At 40.9% G+C, this 21,380-nt stretch overlaps 1 protein-coding gene across 2 annotated transcripts in view; it reads right to left on the reverse strand.

The window, feature by feature from the left end:
• Positions 1-21,380, reverse strand: part of LOC134527279 (trichohyalin) — a 418,715-nt gene that overhangs the window by 318,811 nt on the left and 78,524 nt on the right. For both annotated transcript variants that reach the window (XM_063359816.1, XM_063359817.1), the window contains exons 3-5: positions 18,079-18,178; positions 13,609-14,736; positions 12,863-13,125 (exon numbers count right to left, since the gene is read on the reverse strand). In XM_063359816.1, coding sequence (XP_063215886.1) covers positions 12,863-13,125; positions 13,609-14,736; positions 18,079-18,100 — 1,413 coding nt within the window. In that variant the 5' untranslated portion in view covers positions 18,101-18,178. The remainder of the gene's footprint in view (positions 1-12,862; positions 13,126-13,608; positions 14,737-18,078; positions 18,179-21,380) is intronic.

Consider the following 21,380-nt stretch of genomic DNA (forward strand, 5'->3'; position numbering starts at 1 on the left):
AGCATCGTAGCTACTAGGAAAATCTCAGTCTATTCCAATTCACCAAGACGTGAGCAGAGTGAATGTTTCAAATCGGTTGCAAAAGATTTAGTGGCACCTTTAACGGCTTTAACCTCCATTATCTTCATTTCCAGCATGTGATTTAGGCTGTTCACTAGTGGTATAGCATCTGCTACAGATGCTTTTTCACTGCTGACTGTCTTGGTCACATCTTCAAAGTATGTAAGAAGATCTACTAATTGCTCGGCAAGCAACCAATTTTCAGCTGTAATCTGACACCTAAACTTCGAGCAATTTTGGAGAGCAACCGTGATGGAAAGACGCTGTTCTACAAGACGTCGTAACATATGAAGAGTAGAGTCCCATCGTGTCGCAATATCTTGAATAAGTACGTGCTGAGGTTCGTTTACCTTTTTCTGTGCATCGACAAGAATTTTTTTGGCTGCTGTTGAATGACTGAAATGCCCTACAATGCTCCTGAATGCCGCAAGCAGTTCACGAACTGGACGTTGATTCAGCAGCCCATCTTTGAGTACAAGCTGAACACTGTGAGCTAAGCATGGAATATTAGGCAGTTTGAGGTGATCTCTTACGGCACATTTCATATTAGATGCATTATCAGTAACAACTGCACATACTTTATTGCCTATCTCCCAGTCTTCAAATATGTGCAAGAGATTGTCTGCAATGTTTACTGCAGTGTGCAAATCACCATCAAAAGGTAAAACTTCAAGGCAGAAATGTACCTTCTGAGACAACTCTGCTCCATGGGCTGTGACACTAATGAAATCATTCATCTGAGACGAAGCCTCACTTGTCCACAAATCTGTTGTGACAGCAACATTGTCAAGATTAGAAAGTCTCTCTCTAACTTTATTTTTCACTTTCTCATACATTTTTGGAATTACTGTATCGGCCATGTGTTTCCTTGAAGGAATGTTGTATCTCGGAACTGCTTTAGACATGAGACGCCTAAAACCATCATTATTCACAATGTCATATGGTTGCATGTCTACACATATCATTTCAGCAATCAATGTGGTAAATTCCTGAGCTCGTGGATCATTGGAATTGTACAGTAATTTATTTTCGACTACGTCTTGCAGTGTTGGTTGAAGTAGACTTAAGTACTTTAACTTTCTTCTGAGAAGGGCCAGCAACCGAATGTTCCCTCTCAGTAGAACACGTCTGGCTTGTACTTTCTGCAAATGAAAATTGCTGAGGATGCCGTGTCTTAACATGATGCAACATGTTGGTGGTTGTGTAGCTTGATCGGCAAGAACCACCACGTGATATTACAGCACCACAATATACACATATTGCTTTACTATCGTCTTCTTGGCTTGTAGTAAAATGTTTCCACACTTCACTTCTCTTTTCCCGCGTCGCCATTGTTTAAAACAGTCTCGTTTTCAGAAATACGCATTCGCAATAATAAACATTTACGTTTAAAAACACAACACCTTCGGAATACTTCCATAGATTATATGATGTCAACAAAGACGTCAATAACAGGAAAGTTAGCCAACACTGAAGTTCGCAAACATTTGGTGCTAAAGCAATCGCTCTCTCCTTTCGGACGTTTTCATTATTTCTCACTATGATCGCTAGCGCTGCTAAACCTGATCGTAATCGTAACCACTTTAATGCTGTCTTATTCTAAAGTTGGCAGTACAACTTTTATCTGTATGCAGGTATATATGGTTCTTAGTTGCGTGTTTACAAAATAAATAGCGGCGGGAATGAATACTAAATTAAAATAGTGAGTGTGCGCCTAATTTTTTTTATTTAAAATCTGGCGTAAGATATGCGGCGAAATATGTCTACGAAATCTGACGAGAAAATAAAGGATGCGTAAAATACAACTTACATCGGTATCGGTATTTAAATAATCGGTGATAACGATTAATCGGTAAAATGTAATTATCGGCGATTATCGTTAATCGGTATCGGAATCGGTGCATCACTAGTTTTTAGTGAATATCTCAAAACGCATCAGGGAATTTTGTTGAATAACTCAATATTCAGATTCGGCACCCCAAAAAAATATAAGGAATGATAATAAAACCGACTACTGGATTTTTTGCAACATGAATCTACCATTTGCCCGTATTATCTTGTTATGGTAGGTTACCCCTACCTAACGATTTTGCCCCTAAACGGCAGGACATCTGCGAAACTTTCAAGTCAAGAGGGTTGTATAACACTTAGGTATTGAAAACTCCTCTAGCTACAAGAGAATCGCTGGTGGCCACGTGCTTAGTGGGCGCTGATGCGGTCATCCACCGAGGTCCGCGATTGGATACGAATGATGTCATTTACATTTCCCCGAGTATAAGTAGGGGTCTCCTGATAAGATTCAAGCAGAAGGTGCCTGGCGGGCGGCCAGAGGCGAAAGCTTATACCACCGCTCCGAAGATATCAACACAACGTCATGCTGCCACCATCCGCTACGTCACACGACAACACCACGACGCCCGAGGACGAGTCGGGACTTAGAAGATTCCGGGACTGCCACGAAACCAGACCGACTACGAGGGAGAGCCGAGATCCAACAACTCTACACTAGGGACGTCTTGCGGACGTCTTCCCCGGTGCTTCAACCACGCCTCCCGAGACTCTCGTGACGCCCGAGGTCGAGGTGGGACTTAGAAAATATCTACCACTGTAAATCGAACTTCAACGTATTTTTGTGGTTTGGGACTTAGCCGCTGGCAACGGTAAGGAAGAGACGGACTTAGCCTCAGACGCAAAGACGTACAAACTCGCTAACTGTACTCGCCGTGAGCGAGTAGGGACTCACTCGGCAAGTAAGGTGCACCCGTAGAGTTAAACGTCGTCACCGAAGTTAACATAGGTATAGTGGCAGCGAGGACAACCAACACTGGACGAGACTAAGAACCTAGAGTATGAAGTTGGTAGAGATGTAAATTCAAATAACAAAGGCTGTTGTACTTGTTCTGTTTAACAGAGTTGTAAAGACGCACTTCGTAGATTGTAGGCGTTTCGCCACTAAGGACGTATATTGTCTGAATGCGAAAATAATTAGTTACACCTGTGGTCTAGTCCCAAATTGAAAATTAATTGTAAGTGTGTGCAAATGTCGACTGGACAAATTAATACCACCAGTGTGATAAAGCCCAATTTAAATTCATTTAAACTGCGTGTTTATGTTGTGTGTTTTGAGTAAGGACAGGTGTTTATTAATTATAGGGCAGTCTTCAGAATATAATCAGGAAGAGGGTTTATGTATTTATATTTTGTTTAGTATTTATAAATACTCCTTCTGTGTACAGTCTTGCAAGCCGTATCCTGTTAAGCGATACTTCGTGACCGACGTTAACTGCTACCTAAAGTGCCAAGTTTACATTTGTGTCATCTGTAAATCTTGTTCTAATAAAAAAGTGTATTACACCAAACTGTTTAAGTTTGATCGCAAGTAAACCTAACACATTTCTCCTTTGGCATCTCTTGAAGAGCTGCTACAGGAGAGATAACAATCTGTCTTATGCTGTTTTTAGAAAAGAAAAAAATAACATTAGAAATAAATTACTAAAATAAAAAACTTTATTATAAATCAACTTGTGAATGATTACTATCTGGTAGGAGAACATTCTTTATACATTAAAGATTATAGTTATTGATAAAAATGTATGTGAAGAAAAGACAAATTAATTTTTCTTTTGTCATTTGTATAAATATATTACAGTTTAAATTATTATAACATAATTTTACTAAATAAATATATTGTTCTTAAATTTTTTTAACCAATCATCAACTACTTACTTCTGAAAATCTTATTGTTAGACTTTAAAAGTATACATAAAAATTATATTTCTTACTTAAATGGACAGCATTATGATTTATAAACAAACGTTATCATCATCAAAAAACAAAAAATTTAAAAAAAATTACGTAACATGTTTGTAAATATTTAATTATGAACTTAATTTTTTTTATTTACATTCAAAAAAATCATTAGATTTATGTTGAATGTGATAGTAAATTTAAAACTAAAGTTATTTTGCAAGTAAGAATTAATATAATTTCATTTGATATTGATTCTATTATTGGGCATACAAATTTGAAATCAATTTTTAAAAAAAAGCTAAATGTATTAATATTTGTTATATTTTTAAAAAGTATATTTTCTTTTATATAGTTTTTTAATATGTAAATCAGCATCTCAATTCACGCAAAAAAAAACTAACACCTAAGAGTTAAAATTCAATAAATTGAAATTAAAAAAAATTATAAATAATAAATTTTTCAAATTATTTATGCTCTGTTTAGTAAAAAGATACATGTAGTTATTTAAAATATTTATAATGGTGCTGCCAAATAAATTTGCAAAAATAATTTGAAAATATGAGTGAGAAATTATTATTTGAAAAATAAATTTATGTTGAGCAAAAATAAATTCATGGTGATATAAAATAATAAAATTGTTACGATTTATTAAAATAAAAATAATATATTGGCGTGGGAAATCTAATGGGTTCGTAAATGGATAGCCCAATTAAAGATTTTACTACACAGTTTTATTAATTGCCAATATTTACCTCACTAACAAATAATCTTCTAGAAATGCCTAATAATCAATTACACTTTAAAATGTTTACCCCCCCCCCCCCCCCCACTCGGTTTTTACACACCACACACCTCGCTGGGCTTAACCTCTGGCGCAACTCTCGCCGCAGCATTACACTTGGACCTCCGTCGTGGGACTCCGTCACCACACTCCGTCGCTGCCGTCGCACTTCCCTTCGCTGAGGCTACGCCTGACGCTTCGCTGAGGATACGCCTGACGCTTCGCTGAGGATACGCCTGACGCTTCGCTGAGGATACGCCTGACGCTTTGCTGAGGATCCGCTTGATGCTTCGTTCGGAACTTCGCTCGGGAATCTCGCCGAACCCGCGGCAGTCTCGCCGAGAAACTCGCTCGCCCAGGAACTCCGCCACATCCGCGACACAAACGCACAGACTCTCTTGCTCCGGAACTCTCGCTCAGACACTCACCCCGGAACTCCGTCGGACCCGCGGCTCTATTGCCCGGACTATCATACTGGAACTCCGCCGCATCCGCGGCACTATTACCTGGATCAACTCCCAACTGATCTCGGAGGCCGGTGTTCTGGGCTTATATAGGCCCAGGCGCCACTTCTAGAAGTCGGGAGCGTGGCTGGGGCCAGTCGCGTCATTCCGCGCAGACCCGAAGCCAGAAATCACTCGAAAGGCATCGGCAGCTCGCATGGCAGCGCACCGAACTCCCCAGCTGTCAGGTGTCAGGTTAACGGCGCCACGCGGGGAGATGTGGGAAGGAGGGGGGAAAGCGGCAACCCTTGTAATCTACCAGATGCGCGTGGCACGTCTCACATTGCGGAGGCCATGTGACGTCAGTGGTCGTGCGGGGCCACCAGTCAGCTCTGCACCTGCGCGCCGCGGCCCTGCTTACGTTTCATAACATAGCCCCCTCCTTCAACCTGTTCGTCCCGAACAGGTAACGCATCCCTTCCAGCATATTCCCTCAAGTGGTCTAAATGTACTACTTTCATACGTCCCCTCTTTCCTCTCTGGATCCTTTACACCACATTGCAACGTTACTGGTCTTTATATATTAATTTTATTAATATTAATAATATTATTAGAATGATGGATGGTTTCATAAAACTAAACAATCATTAATCTTACAACTACCCATACCATAGTAGGAATAATAGCAAGGATACTCTTTATGTAATTTCTATGATAACCTATTATTTATTACCATAACATCTATAGGTATTGAACATTCCATAAAATGATTAATTAACTTATTAATAATATTAAATTGAAATTCGTGACATGAGGTTTGATTATTCTCTGGATCAATTGCAGGAATTAAGGTTGGCACAGAAATACAAATTCAAGAGTTTATTATTAACAATTATTAAATCCTTTTGCTTTCATTCACGGTGTAGGTTGTTAGAATTATTAAAGTTATTATAATATTTGAGGGTTCTATGAAAATTATTTATTATTACCACGGCTATTAACTCAGGGTCAGCTTCGAGAAACTATTAAATCAGACCTCTGGTTTTCGAATTCTACTTTCCAAACTGCAAATGTTAATATTCTATACCATTTAACTGAATTTACTCAACCGCATATAATGTTTCTAATTGGTTGGAAATTCATGTTCGGACTGGAGGATTTAACATGTATAAATGTCCAGGATGATGTTTCCAATCACGTCCCTTACGACGCGAAAAACGTATTCGCTAAATACGTAACTGAACTGTCAAAGGATGTCATAATTAATACTCACAAAAACTATGTGACGTCTGGTGAATTCTTTTAAATATATATAAGAACACTGAAGTTAATTCTTACATGTTCAATCACTAAAATAAGTAGCGTATTGGTCATAACCATACGAGGAATACGCCTTATTTTACATTCTCTTAATAACAATTAGAATTTAATTAATCTCCCTGACCTGAACCGGCTGCTGATTGGCTGAAGAACATATAAAACATATGGCCTTCAGACAACAACCCGCGGCAAAGAACCAAGTAAGATATAATTAAATTTAAAAGAAAAATAATTAAGTTTAAAACCTACTTGAACCCAAAGATATTACAAAAGTATTAAAAAGTTGTGCTGAAAACAAATACAACAACAAACAATATTATAGGTTAGTGTTCAAAAATAAATATCTTCAACTGTTATTATATCGTCGTACTGGAGCAATTAATGTTTGTAAAATTTAGTCTGTAGCTGTAAACATACAAATGTGGAAAATAAACATAACATAATTCATTACTCTTAAATAAAAATAAATAATAATAAACAGAATTACTGTGTGGGAAGTCTTGTTACCGCACAGAATTATTTAGGTGCTTTAAGACTTCATAGGGGCCTTCCCATGATGCTTGAAGTTTAGGGCACCTTCCCTTTTTTCGTTGCGGGTTATACAACCACACCAAATCACCTTTCTGGAATCCGGATGAGTTGGCTTTCAGGTCATACCTAGTCTTCATTCGATTCGTCGCTAATCAAAGATTCCTGCTGGCCTCCTCATGTACAAGTGACATTCGCTCCTCTAGATGATTTACATATTCAGTGGTGCTGGTCGGCTCCTTGCGCGAATGACCAAATTTGACATCACAGGGCAGCCTCAACTCCTGTCCAAACACAATAACCGCAGGGGTCTGCCCATTGGAATCATGGATGGAAGATCTATATGCCATTAGGAACAACTGGATGTGTTGATCCCAATCCTGTTGATGCTCGGCCACAACTTTGGCAAGGTGTTCCTCAAGCGTTCTGTTGAACAGACTGAGGATGTAGGGCTGAAGTCCTGGTTTTATTTATTCCTAGTAACCAACACACTTCCTGAAATACTGTCGACTCGAAATTGCGGCCTTGGTCTGAGTGGAGCTCCATTGGTACTCCAACTCTGCAAATGAAGTTGTTGACTATTGCATCCGCAACAGTGGAGGCTTCTTGATGAGGAAGTTTATAAGCCTCTGGCCACTTGCTGAAGTAATCCATTGCTACCAGAATATACCTGTTACCATCTTTAGTCTTAGGAAATGGTCCAGCTATGTCAATGGCTATCCTCTCAAAGGGGGCCCCTATGTTGTATGCCCTCATTTTCCCATGATTCCGGTGTTGTGGCCCAATTTTCAGCCGAGCATGCTTCGCATTGTTTACACCAAGCCTCCACATCCTGGCGACACCTCAACCAATAGTAGCGTTGACGGGTCTTGGCTAGAGTTTTGTTCACCCCTAGATGACCACCAAAGGTACCATCATGAATTTCCTTCAACACCTCTGCCACTAGACTCTTTGAAAGGAGTAGTTGCATGCTAACTACTTTTCCATTTGGATTCTCGCATGCCCTCATTAGTAGCCCATTCACAATTCTCAAGGAATCCCACTGTGCCCAGTAAGCTTTCACAGCCCTTCGGTCACTGGAAATCTCATGCCATTTTGGATGTCCAGTACCACTCTCTAGCCAGCTTATGATAGGTGCTAGGTCAGGATCTTGCCGCTGCGCTGTCTTCAAGCTGGCACTGTTCCATTTTTCTTCCCTGTTAGTTATCGTTGTTCGCAGAATATCTTCGATACCCTAATTTTTCTCTGCCCTGTTGCAATGGTTACAGTCTACCTTGCAAAGCCTTCGGGAGAGGGCATAGGCATTGCTGTGAATTCGGCCTTTCTTGTGTTCTATCCGACAATCAAATTGCTGTATCTGTTCAATTAACCTAGCAAGTTGTCCCTCCGGATTCGTGAACTGTAGTAGCCACTAAAGTGCGGCATGATCAGTGTGTAAAAGAAATTTTCTCCTATATAAATGTTTTTGGAAATGTTGCAAAGACTTTACTAAAGCCAAGAGTTCTCGTCTTGTGATGTAATAGTTGCGTTCAGGCTTAGACAAAACTTTGCTGTAGTATGCTATTACTCGTTCATTTGCATCCTGAACCTGGGACAGGACGGCGCCCAAACCATCTCTGCTTGCATCTGTGTCGAGGATATACTCTCCATGTAGATGGGGGTAGGCATGTATGGGGCTAGTAAACAGGGATTTCTTGAGGTCTTGAAATGCAGTCTCGCATACTGAGGTCCAGATAAATTGTCTCTTGTCCTCGGTCAGCTGATGCAGTTGTTTTGCGATTGTCGAGAACCCGGGCACAAACTATCTATAGTACGTAAAGAGTCCCAGGAAACTTCTTACTTCAAGCTTGTTCTTGGGTTGAGGCCACTCCATAACAGAATGGATCTTCTCAGGATCTGTTCGCACTCCATCCTGCGATACGATATGCCCAAGGAATGTTACCTCATGCTGGAACAAGAAGCACTTCTTAGGACTTAACTTAAGTTGGGCATGGTGAAGCCTGTCGAATAAATCCTGGAGATTTTGCAAATGTTCCTTCACTGTATTCCCTACTACAATAATGCCGTCCAGATATACTAGGCATGTTTTCCAAGTCAAGCCATGCAGGACAAGCTCCATCAATCTCTCAAAAGTTGCAGGAGCATTACATAACCCGAATGGTAACACAGTAACAACTGGAACAGACAACTACCTGTCGTAAAAGCAGTCTTCTCCTTATCCTCTGGGTGTAGCTCCACTCGCCAGTAACCACTCTTCAGGTTCAATGTAGAGAACCATCTGGTGCCAAAGAGTGTATCAAGTGTGTCATCGATACGTGGGAGGGGGTAGCTGTCCTTTTTGGTAATGTCATTCAGCTTCCGGTAGTCCACACAAAACTTCTGTTGGTCATCCTTCTTTGCCACTAAAACAACTGGGGAAAACCTAAGACTTGCTGGTGGTTCTATTACACCACCTTCCATCATACCCGCGATCAACTTCTCAGCTTTTTCCTGTTTTGCTAAGGGCAGCCGTTGTGGTGCCTGTCGGATCGGCTCTGCATCACCTGTGTTGATGCGATGATAGACCAGGCTTGTTATCCCAAGGTCAGTATCCCCTGAGTAAAATACATCCTGGTTGTTTACCAGAAAAGCTGCTACTTCTTCTATTTCCCCATCTGTCAGATTATTTTGGCATTGCCTTAGTAGTTTCTCTAGATACGGGGTCAGTGTTTTCGCATCTTGTCTAACAGGTGAAGAAGACTCACATTGGCCTACTCAAGAGACTGGTTCACTGCTAGCTATTGGGTCCCCTGGTTTAAGGACCCTTCTTCAAGAGTCGAGGTTGGTCACCCTGACTGGTACAACCTCTCCGAATCTTGCAATGCTTCGAGCGACCAGAAGTGTCTTCAATCCTAACTTCATATCTGGCTCTATCAGGTATCTCATGTTGCTCCTAGGGTCTCCTGTAATCCTAGCAGCTATTATCTGCTCATGATTTGCTGGAATTGAAACAGTTTCGCTAACTACCACTTGCATTACAGGTCAGGAGTAAACAAAGCCACCTCTTCATCTTTAACACTCAGTACCTGTCCTTCCATGGCAATAACGAATCTGTATCGATTTATGATGTCTACTCCTAATATTACCTCATCGGTGATATCAGCAACAAGAAAGGTCTGTGATAATGTCCAAGTTCCAATCCTTAACTCCAGATCCAGCTGTCCATGCACAGGTGAGGTGTCTCCAGTTGCTGTTTTGAGTCTGTATGGAATGGGTGTTCTCTTCAGCTTTTCTCTATTTACAATGTCTGTGTTTATTATAGATGCCGATGCCCCTGTGTCAAAAGTAAGCCAATACTGTCTGCCAATGATCCATCGAGCAACAATCTGTGATGGCCTCTACGAAATACGGATAAAGGAAAAACCCTAGGGGCTACCATTTCCTGTAGAGCTGGCATGCGCCCCCTTATACCAGCTAGAACTTGTTTCCCTGTTGATCTTGTTTTTCTTCCTGTTGTGTTGTCTTCTTGCATGTCAGACAATCACACTTGATGTGTCCTAGTTCATTGCAGATGAAGCACCGTGGGCATCCACCTCTTTTGATCTGGTTACCTGGAGTATCATTCAGCAGCTTCTTCAATGCCCTTAAAATATCTACTTCATTAGTGGTGTTTCCTGCTTTTGCTGCATTGTAGGGCTACAGTCCAGCTCTCCTTGTCCTGATGCTTGTGTTTTTTGAGGCACTGCGTGCTGCCTCGATTTCCAGGACATGAACCAAGGCCTTGCAGCTCTTCTGTCGGGCCAAACGAAGAGTTTGCTGAACCTCCGCATTTCTGAGCCCGTCTATAAAAGCACTAGTGGCTAGCTGCTGGCTGTCGGCTTCGAACTCTTGGATAGTTTCCGAAGATCTCTGTTGACGTGTCTTCGGGGCTGTTCTGTACACCTCGCCCATGTGTCGGTCGCCATACCTCAGCTCAAGGGCCTCTACTAAAACTCCATATTCTTTCTGGTCTGGAACTGGTATGGTCTGCAGCAGCTCTAGTGGAGATCCTTGCAGGGCCAAGACGAGTGCCATAGCCTTTTCTTCATCGTCCCGCCCATTTACTTCAGCAGCTGCCTCAAACTGTCGCCTGTAGACAGCCCACGACGACTGGCCATCAAAAGTGTGCCTTCCAATTCATGTCTCTAGAATAACTACTCCTTTTCATAGCAGATGTAGCTTCCTTGAGCATCCGACGACACTCTTCGGTTACCACTGATACTCGCTGTTCAGTGGCCTGCTCGATTTGAACTAACTGCTGCGCCATTCACTGTTCTGTGGTGTGCTCGAGTTGGGCCAGCTGTTGCGCTACTAGTTATTCATGTTCTGCTACATGTTGCTCCAAGCACTGTACTTTACCTCCCAACTGGTTGCTGGTTTTATCAATATTCTTTATCGTTTCTTCTTGGTTTATCTTGATGTCCTCTATCTCTTTCTTCATAGCATTCTTCATCTCCTCTTGGCAGTTATCAATTTTATTCTTCATTTATTCCTGGCCACTTTCATGACATTCTTCATTTCTTCCTGGGTACTCTTCATTCGTCCAGCCTATTTTCCATCTTCTCCTGGCTACACTTCAGTTCTTCCTTGTTACTCTTCATTTCATCCCTCATTTCAGACAGGAATGCCATTAAATTCTTATGCTCGTCGGCAGCCATCTTTCTTATCCACATATAATACAAGCCTAACACTAATGTCTTATGACGACAATGCTATTTCCCCTACAAGCTAACCTAAATCCCCTAATAAACACTAACACTATTTTTAATACCGAAAATTGAAACTCTAATTTAATTTATTTTAAATTAACTTTAACTATTGGCAAATTACTTATTTAGGGCTAACCCACTTCTGACCCCAAAATGTTACGATTTATTAAAATTAAAATAATAAATTGTTGTGGGAAAACTACTGGGTTCGTAAATGGATAGCCCAATTAAAGATTTTACTACACAGTTTTATTGATTGCCAATATTTACATCACTAACAAATAATCTTCTAAATATGCCTAACAATCAATTACACTTTAAAATTTTTGCTCCCCAGTCACTCGGTTTTTACACACCGCACACCTCGCTGGGCCGCACCTCTGGCGCAACTCTCGCCGCCGCAGCACTCCTCGTGGACCTCCGTCACGGGACTCCATCGCCGCAATCCGCCGCTGTCATCGCACTTCACTTCGTCGAGGATCCGCATGACGCTTCGCTCAGAACTTCGCTCGGGAATCTCGCCACACCCACGGCACTCTCGCCGAGAAACTCGCTCGCCCAGGAACTCCGCCACACCCGCGAAACTAACGCGCAGACTCTCTCACTCCGGAACTCTCGCTCAGACACTCACCCCGGAACTCCGTCGCACCCGCGGTACTATCGCCCGGATCAACTCCCAACTAATCTCGGAGGCCGGCGTTCTGGACTTATATAGGCCCAGGCGCCACTTCTAGAAGTCGCGAGCACGGCTGGGGCCAGTCGCGTCATTGCGCGCCGACCCGAAGCCCAAAATCATTTGAAAGCCGTCGGCAGCTCGCATGGCGGCGCGCCAAACTCTCCATCCGTCAGGTGTCAGGTTAATGGCGCCGTGCGGGGAGCGGTGAGAAGGCGGGGGGGAAAGCTGTGACCCTTAATGTACCAGATGGGCGCGGCATTTCTCACGTTGCGGAGGCCATGTGAAGTCAGTGGCCGCGCGGGGCTGTCACCAGCTCTGCACCTGCGCGCCGCGGCCCTGCTTACTTTTCGTAACAATATATTAAATTTTCTTTACTTTAATATTTTATTTGTTTCAAGTATGTATGTGTGTGTGTATATATATATATAAATTATGTATAATTTTTATTCATTGTTCAATTAGACTAAATAAAATACTTTCATTAAACGGTACCTATATTTCTTGTACAGTTACACTAATAACGAAGTTTTTGGAAAGTACATATCTCAGATTCGGCAAGCAGGCACGGAGCAGTCACCTGGATATGGGTGGCGATGCGCTCCTGCTGGCTGGCCAACTGACTCTCCAACTGGCGCTGGCGCTCCACCTGGCGCATCACCAGTTCGCTCAGCTGAGCCTCCTGACGCTGAAGCAGCTCCTGTTGGCGCCTGTGCAGTTCTGCCAACTGCCCCTGCCGCTGTTGCACCTGCAGTGCTGCCACCAGCTGTGTCTCCTGGCGCTGCAGTGCTGCCACCACTTCCTGGTCCATCCGGGCACCCACTAGCAGTGCTCCACCTACACCTGCACACCCACTTGCTTCATTGCACTGCTCTCCTCACTACTCCTGCTTAGATAGTAAAAAACTACCTCCTTCAAATATGTTCCTGTTTCTTCTTTAAGTTACTCCCATTAAAACCACTCTGTGCCTGCTCTCTGATACAAATTGCTACCTTGCAATATTGTGCTAGTCTTTAAAAGGACATCGAAACTTCCAAACTAATACCAGATTGCTTATCAATTTTTTTTGTTACAAAATATAAGGAACACTGTGAGCCATTCTGCGGTAGCAAGCAGCGGTCAAGGACAGAGAACTAAGTGAACTGACTCAATTTATACATAGACTGTCACAGGGGTTTCCCCCCCTTTTCTTTGGTAACCCAGCGCTCTTAGCGAAAGCCCTACCGCCCTGGGGCCCCCACGGGCATGGATGCGGATACGCCGCATACGCAACCAGACTCAATGTATACAGTCTCACTCAAACGCTCTATAAATAACTTGACTTACCATCACCCAGTTCGGGATGCTGAGGATCGCCCAGAGCCTCAGACACTTGCTGGTGCACTGTGGCCATGGCAGACTCTTCCTTTGCCAAGGTCACTCCCCCGCCCAGCCACTCCGGCAGCTTAGCACTGCTGGTGGCAGGGTTGCCATGATGGTGCCTCGGAGAGGCTGGTCCTCGGACATGCATCGCACCACCTGGACCACTGCTTGGTGTCCACGGCCTGGAGGTCTCGGCAGCAGCCACTTGCGTCTGGGGATCAGGCTTTGCACCATCACCGCTTGACACACGCTGCAGAGTGGCCGAGTCGTACCTTGCAGAGGGTACTGGTGTATCGATGCTGCCTTCGCCAGCATGGTCCTGACTGCTCACTTGGGCAGATGGAATGAATATCCCCAGTGGATTCGTCACGTTAGAAGTATGTCTTAGAGCTGATCTACGTGGCTCCCTAGCAGTAGAAACAGATGGTGCATAGCTACCAAACGACAAAGGGTTAGACACCTGAGAAACATCTTTAATGTCATCTTTTTTGTCTAAATAAACCTGGCTACTTGCCAATTTATCTATATTTGTACTTGTAACAATGCTTCCAAACAGATCATCCATTATTGACTTGGGTTTTGAAGTTGCCCCAACTTTACCTGCAACCGAATCCAACATTTTAGACAGTTTCCTGTTGCTAAAACCTATTCTTTCCAGATGGTCTTCATCATGGTCTATTTTTCTATCACCAGCCTTCTTCGGGGAATTAAGCACACTAGTGTTGATGCTAACTATGCTCTGCAGAGTTTCTATTTGACCTGCTTTCACAGGTGAGGTCTTTACAGGACTTTTGATCCCAAGCCAATCAGAGGCATGCGCAATGGAGAGCTCGGGGTGATTGCCATCAACCTTGCCAGCATTACCAGCAGGAGTCTCCTCCTTGGCATCCTCACTTCCCAAACCATACGGTTCAGATATAACCTGCGATCTGTCTCTCTTGAAGGCTCCGGGCTTTGTTGGGTCAACACCAACAGCGCTCAGAGAGGTTTCCTTCGGAGAGGCAACATTTGTTTGGCTCATTTCCTTTCTCGAGCCCAAAGAATCTTCATCTGAGAGTAATAAATCCGCCAGTGGATCAGCTTCATCAAAAACTGAAACAAATTTATCTAAAATAATGACACACTAATATCAAATTTAAGTATATTACCACTTCTTCATAGTATTTGCATCTGATATAGTAATGACCAGATCTACAGGAAAAATATGAATGCCTTTTAGGACTATTTTGTTTGCTTAAGTAGTTTGCCTGTCTATGCCCCAGGCAATGTGCAGAGCTCAAGGTTTTTAAAATTAGTCTAGTTAAAAATAACTTTTAAGAACCACTATACTGCCTTCACAATCCTTATTTATTTGTTCTTCTACTTTATAGAAAATGGTTTGAATTAATATTTACAAACATTTTAATGTGTGAGGAATCGTGAATTCCGTATATAAAATGGTATGAGGAGTGCACCACACAAACATCTTTATTATTAGTCTACCACAAAAATAACTATTAAGATGTTTAAGTCCTGTAAATGTATACAGTAGCAGAAAAGACTACACTGCAGTTCAGTGCCATGAGCATACAACTAAAAAGGCATTTCAAACACAAGTCTGAGTCACCATTAAAGACTGCTTGCATCCCAACCCCCTGCTTGCAAATGGGCAGTCGCCTCTAACTGCCTGTTTAAAAATTAATTCTAGACAACTGGCAAGTGTATCATTACTAACATCTGCCCCTGTGGCCGGCCATCGAGTCTCAAGCCCCAACAGACTGAAACTGCCAGGCAGTCTGCTCGACACTCAGCCTGATGAGAATAGTAGGTGAGATAGAGTGAGCCAGAGGCTACACTGGCCCAGGGATCAGATCTCTCACCCGCACCAAAGTGGTTAGATGGATTCCACAGAGTCAAACTCGGATTTTCATGTGAGGGAAATGTGGCAACTGTTGATAATTGCAAAATGATATGGGCGAATGTATTTTGAATCTTATATTGGAGACAGTGCAATGTCAATACATGCATGGCTACCTCAACAGTTCACTTAATCATGGGGAGCAACAGAAAGGCCGGCTGACATGATAGCGTAGACACATCAAACAGCATCCTGTTACCGCATATATATCCGAAAATGCTGACGATAGGAACCCCGATACACAGTGTTGCATTTCTAGTATTTAATTTAATTTTGTACAGCATCCCCTTAAAATGTGTTTATGTGTATTCTGAGCTTCTATGAGACTTAAATTTAATAATTAGACAATTTTAGGCCACAGGAAACTTACTAAATAGATTTTCTAAGCCATTTATTTTTAGTTTTTACAGTTAAAGCTATTCCTAAAACAAATGGTTATTCAAGTACAGTGTCTTCTAAATCTAAATATATAAAAATTAATGATTGTTTGTATGCTTGTTTGTTTGTTCCTTATGCATTCCTAAACCATTCATCCAATTGTGGTGAAACTTAGCACACTTGAACTTTGAAACATGAGGAAGTTTACTGTCTAAGTGAGATAACGTACAATTGGTGGCACGTGAGTCATATCAGAAAGTTATCAGTAAACATTTTATGAAAATTCTTCTTTTCTATTGTTCAAATAATAATGGTGGCGCATAGTCGTATCCATTGAGGTATTAGTCAATGGAGAGGGTGTATGTTCTGAAGTTGATGTCAACTGGATAGCAATAGGATAGCAAAACAAATCGTAGCTCTATAAACGCTAATCTATAAATATAAAAATGAATGTTTGATTGTTTGTCCTGTATGTGTTCCTATATAATTAATCTGACTATGATGAAACTTTGATTAGTTGCCTGCGAAGGTTTCTGAGTTAGTGCAACCATTTTAAAACAGGTGACGTATGAATAGTTTCAACAAATGTGAGCATTTCATATAATTTGGTGACAGTTAGTGGGTTTTCAGTGTATGAGTGCACACACATTACAGAATTGAATTGAATCAGATACAAACAGCTACATTTCAGTTTGTGTGTGTGATATAAAGAAAAGATGGTGCACGAGAGGTTCAACAAATGTGTTTACTTCATATTGAGAGATATTGATATATAGGTGAAAGATATAAAGATATATAGAGGGAGATATATATGGATATATACAGAGAGAGAGATAAAGAGAGGACGAGAGATACAGATATACTAGGTTTGTCCAGAAAGTTTGTATAAATAACAAATTCGCAACTTCGGGCTTTCCACTCACGGCCATCACTACCACACTCAGTCTGAGCCCAGCTGTTTCTCATGCTTGTTAATACTTGCCTCTTTTTCACATGCTGTTGGCATGGAGCTTTCTCATGTTAGAAAGCAGTGAATCAACATCAAATTTCTCGCCAAACTAGGTAAACAATGCATTAAAATTTTTGAAGCTTTGAGACAAGTTTATGGAGAAGATTTTTTGAAGGAACTAACTGTCAACAAGTGGCTGAAAAGTTTTCGGGAGGGCAGAGATTTCAGACGACTCTTGTTCAGGACGCCCTTCCACTTCTGTTTTTGATGAATATGTGGCAAGAATTTGAAAATGTGTCCTACGGGACTATCGTTTGAAAGTCAGAATGAAGATTTTTCATTGAGCAAAACAATCGTTCATGAAATTTTAACAGAAAAATTAGGAATGAAGAAGTTGTGTACCAAAATTTTTCCAAAGCTTTTGTCTCCAGAACAAAAAGCATGCAGTGTGGCATGCTGAGAGGACTGCTTGGGAGCTGAAGAGGGTGGAGACTTTCTCAACAGGGTCATCACAGGAGATGAGTCTTGGTTCTATGAATTAGATGTGGAACTCAAATCCCAAAGCAAGGAATGAAAAAAGCTGACATTATCAGATGCTACAAAGCACGTGTGGCTCAGGTTCAACCCAATTTGGCCCAAGGGGGAACGGTGGATCCTCCATCATAACAATGCCCTTGCGGACTCTTTGCTAGTTGTGCATGACTTTCTGGCCTCAAATTTGATCATGTTGATGGAACAACTCCCTTATTCACTTAATTTGGTACAATGTGACATTTTCTTTTTTCCCAATTGCAAGATGGTGGTTCGGGGGCAGCATCTTGGTGAAGTGGAGGCCATCTAAACAGAGACGATGTGGCAGCTGATGAACCTCAAAACAGACGACTTCCAGCAGTGGAAATGGAGATGGTGCAAGTCTATTGTGTGTCAGAGGGAGAATTTTGAACGGGACAATATAGAATAACCTGATTAAATGTAGGATAAAATTTTTTTTTTAACTTTTATATGAACCTTTTGGACAAACTTCATATATGTAAATAGAGATACCGAGACATAGAGAGATAAACAAGGAGGGATAGATAGAGATAGAGAATTAGAGAATTAGAAATGAGGCATTGCAGTAGCAAAATAAAAAAAAAGCAATTAATAATAAACCTAAAAATAATATTTGCAAAAGAAGGATTTTATCTGTTCCTTAAGAAAACCAACTTACTTTTACTTCCTTTGGTGGCCATAATAGCAGGTATGAATTTGTTTGGAGAGTTAAAAGACACTCGAGATTTAGGAAGCTTGTAACTGCTGTCACTTTTACCCTGAGAAAAAAGTAACAATGTAAACAATATTAAACTACAACTGCTGGAAACACACATAAGTTATCAAATACTTTTCAGAGCAGGAATGGCTTAATGTCAGTTTTGATTTTGTACTTGGATATCACAGATTGAAAAACCTGCAGGGACAGGACTACAGATGCAGATGACAGCACTCTCTTCACAAGCTGCACACGTCAGAACCAAGAATCTATGCAACACAGGAAATTCAAATGATTCCCAGAGAAAAGCATTTCCTTAACAAAGTATAAAGTTTATGCTATAATATTTTACTATCTTAAATCACCAGAAATTAAATAAATAAAGAATCTCAAATATTTTATAGCAGAAGTATAACAACATACAAATAAAATGACACAATGTTTCTAATATTAATATGGTAACACCAATGTAATAAGGGCAAGGATATAACTCATGATTAATTAAACCAGAAAAATGATCAATATTTATATTTTAGGTAATCATTCCTCAAACCAAAAAAATCAACACACTTAAATTTAAATTAATATCAACACAAAATAAATATTTTCATTTTAATAAATTAATATATAACCAACGTTCATTTGGTTTATTTGGATAATTTTTGAAGTAGAATTTATTCTATACCTTGTTACAGTGCCACTGGTGGCGGCACCTCTTGATACGGGGGCCGTAGTCTCTGATATTTACTGATTGAATTGTAATGCGTGCTCTGGTTTTATGGGCGCCACCGTGCCACGTGCACGGACCGATGTGAGACTCTTTCCCAGGGTCGTGACGTCGCCCATGTGAGGCGTGATTTTAATTTCCCCCTGAATACACCTAGCACGGATCCCTGCCCGCTCTCAGCGTCGGGGACGCTATCACCTACGCAGTGGGCTCTCAGGCGTCCCACACGCCGTCACACTCCACGTGGTCAACAGATTTAAAAAAGAAAATAATACATTTGATTTACACACCTGATTTATTCGGCGAATGCAACTTACACACGTACATGATTGAAACTGTTTAAAACGCCCGCGGCACGAATCGGTTTAGGTGTGAAGACCCCCACGTGGTCACATCTCACATTACGTATTACAAAAGAGAAAAGACCGTTGCTGGTCGTAAGACAATTATTTATGCAGTCCCCCGACCGAGAGGAGCTCCGAGGACGAAAAGAAAACTATTTATACGGAATTAAATTGAAACAGAATTACTTGGCGGTGAAACAAGCGGTTAGGTCCCCGGAGTGCTGGCGCGTCTACTCTCGGTCGTTGATGGCGGCGGACTGGCTGAGATCATGGCTCGCTCGACTAACATGGCGTCCTCCCACCGAAACAATTGCCGTTAAAGATATTTATGAATTCTTGCCACGGGAAACTAAATTAACATGACAAGAATGAATTAAAAATTACGTGAAATTTTTTGAATAAAGATAAAAGATTGTACAAATTATAATTATTAACATTTAAATTTAATTATTGTCTGGCTTCGGGTTTCCTCGGGGTTGTCCGGAAATGCTATTATATTTTGTTACCTTATTTTAATTAAAAGTACATAAAACCCTCTCGCCGATCTGCCGTCACGTTGCACTTGGGGGAATATAAAAACAAATAACACAATTTATAATTAATTACGTTTTAGGGGTGCGGCACACTGGCTCGACAGCGCCCTCTTGCCAGGCGAACACACACGCACGCACACGTACGCACAGGTAGGCGGGAGGTTTGAATGGAGGGTGGGTGGTGTTTGGGCAGTGGCATATTGGACTCACAAGGGGCCGCAGGCCCGGACAATGTCAACCTGTTGAATAAGGGTATATTAATTTAATTTATATTTCTTGAATTAAGTTAATCTTCTATATTATTTATTTTTTTATTTATTTATGTATTGTGAGATGCAAATAAACACTCCTTGGGAAGATTGTAAGGAATGTGCACCATAAAAATGAAATATATGACAATACAGAGAACAATTAGAGAAAACAACATAGACATACCAGAACATCAAAAAACAGATAGAATTATTAATAAAATGACATATCAAATGAGAAAACATGAAACAAATGACAACATGTTCACATATTCTTAAGATAATTAGTTTTCCAATATATCCTGTTTATTATAATTAGTTGTTAGTCTGAACCTAATGTCATTGCATACTTGCCAACTTTTGAAATTCCCAATCCAGTAGAAATTTTAAATCATTAATTACCATAGCGTAAACCAAACACGGCAATTTGGTTACTCCACGATTAAACATAACAAATAACCAAATACTGTATATTTTATACTATCTAACAAAAAAGTACATACAGCTATTAAATTACCTAAACATCTGCATTGTAATATTGTGAATTTCATATTTCACACACATCTGATATAGAAGTTTACACAATATTGCACCCATCATCAGCTGCACTCAATTCATGTTCTTATCTAGGTATGTAATTAAATATAGGCCTACAAACTTATTTACAACACTTTCGAACTAGCTTTTTTTTTTCTTAAGGAAAATGCTTCAGTGATGCTGCAGTAGCTTTTTTTAGCTTTTTGAAGAAATTTCTCAGAAAACTTCTGATCATAGCAAAAACCCACTTGTCTGGATTTAATTACAGAAATGCTTTCAAGAGAGTTATTTGACAACTGGGATCTGAACTGGGTCCTGTTTTTCTTGACCAAACTAAACACCCTCTCGCACTCTGCATTACTGTGAGGGATTGTGAGTATGGAAAACATTACTCTAGATAGTCTATCAAATTTTGGTTCCGCAGTTATGCTTTTCATATTTGAGACACTAACCCATTTATCCACAATATTGGCACTCTGTGTTAAACAAGAAAGATCTTCTAGCTGAAGGGAAATGAACTGTTTGTGAAGTTCATCCATGGCCATGCTCCTTGTTTCATTGTCTTTAAGTGGTAACATTACATGAAACAATTTCAGGAAGTAGGTACTCAACATCAGAGAAACTGACATTTTCAATGCCCTCAATGTTGGCAGCACTTGCTTCCATCAAAACTTCGTTCTTCAGAGGAAACTTGTTAACAATATAGTCACATGCAGTGATGAAATACTTTTTCACAGATTCATAAAACACTTTTTTGTCAGATGCTTTTAATTCACTTACAGTTTGTGAAGTCTGAAAGCCAATAACCATATCAGAGTCTTGCCTCTGATTTTCAACAGCATGATAGCTAACTTCAAGAATATCCACATTCTTG

This window comes from Bacillus rossius, chromosome 1, assembly GCF_032445375.1.
Source record: "Bacillus rossius redtenbacheri isolate Brsri chromosome 1, Brsri_v3, whole genome shotgun sequence".
Classification (NCBI taxonomy): Eukaryota; Metazoa; Arthropoda; class Insecta; order Phasmatodea; family Bacillidae; genus Bacillus; species Bacillus rossius.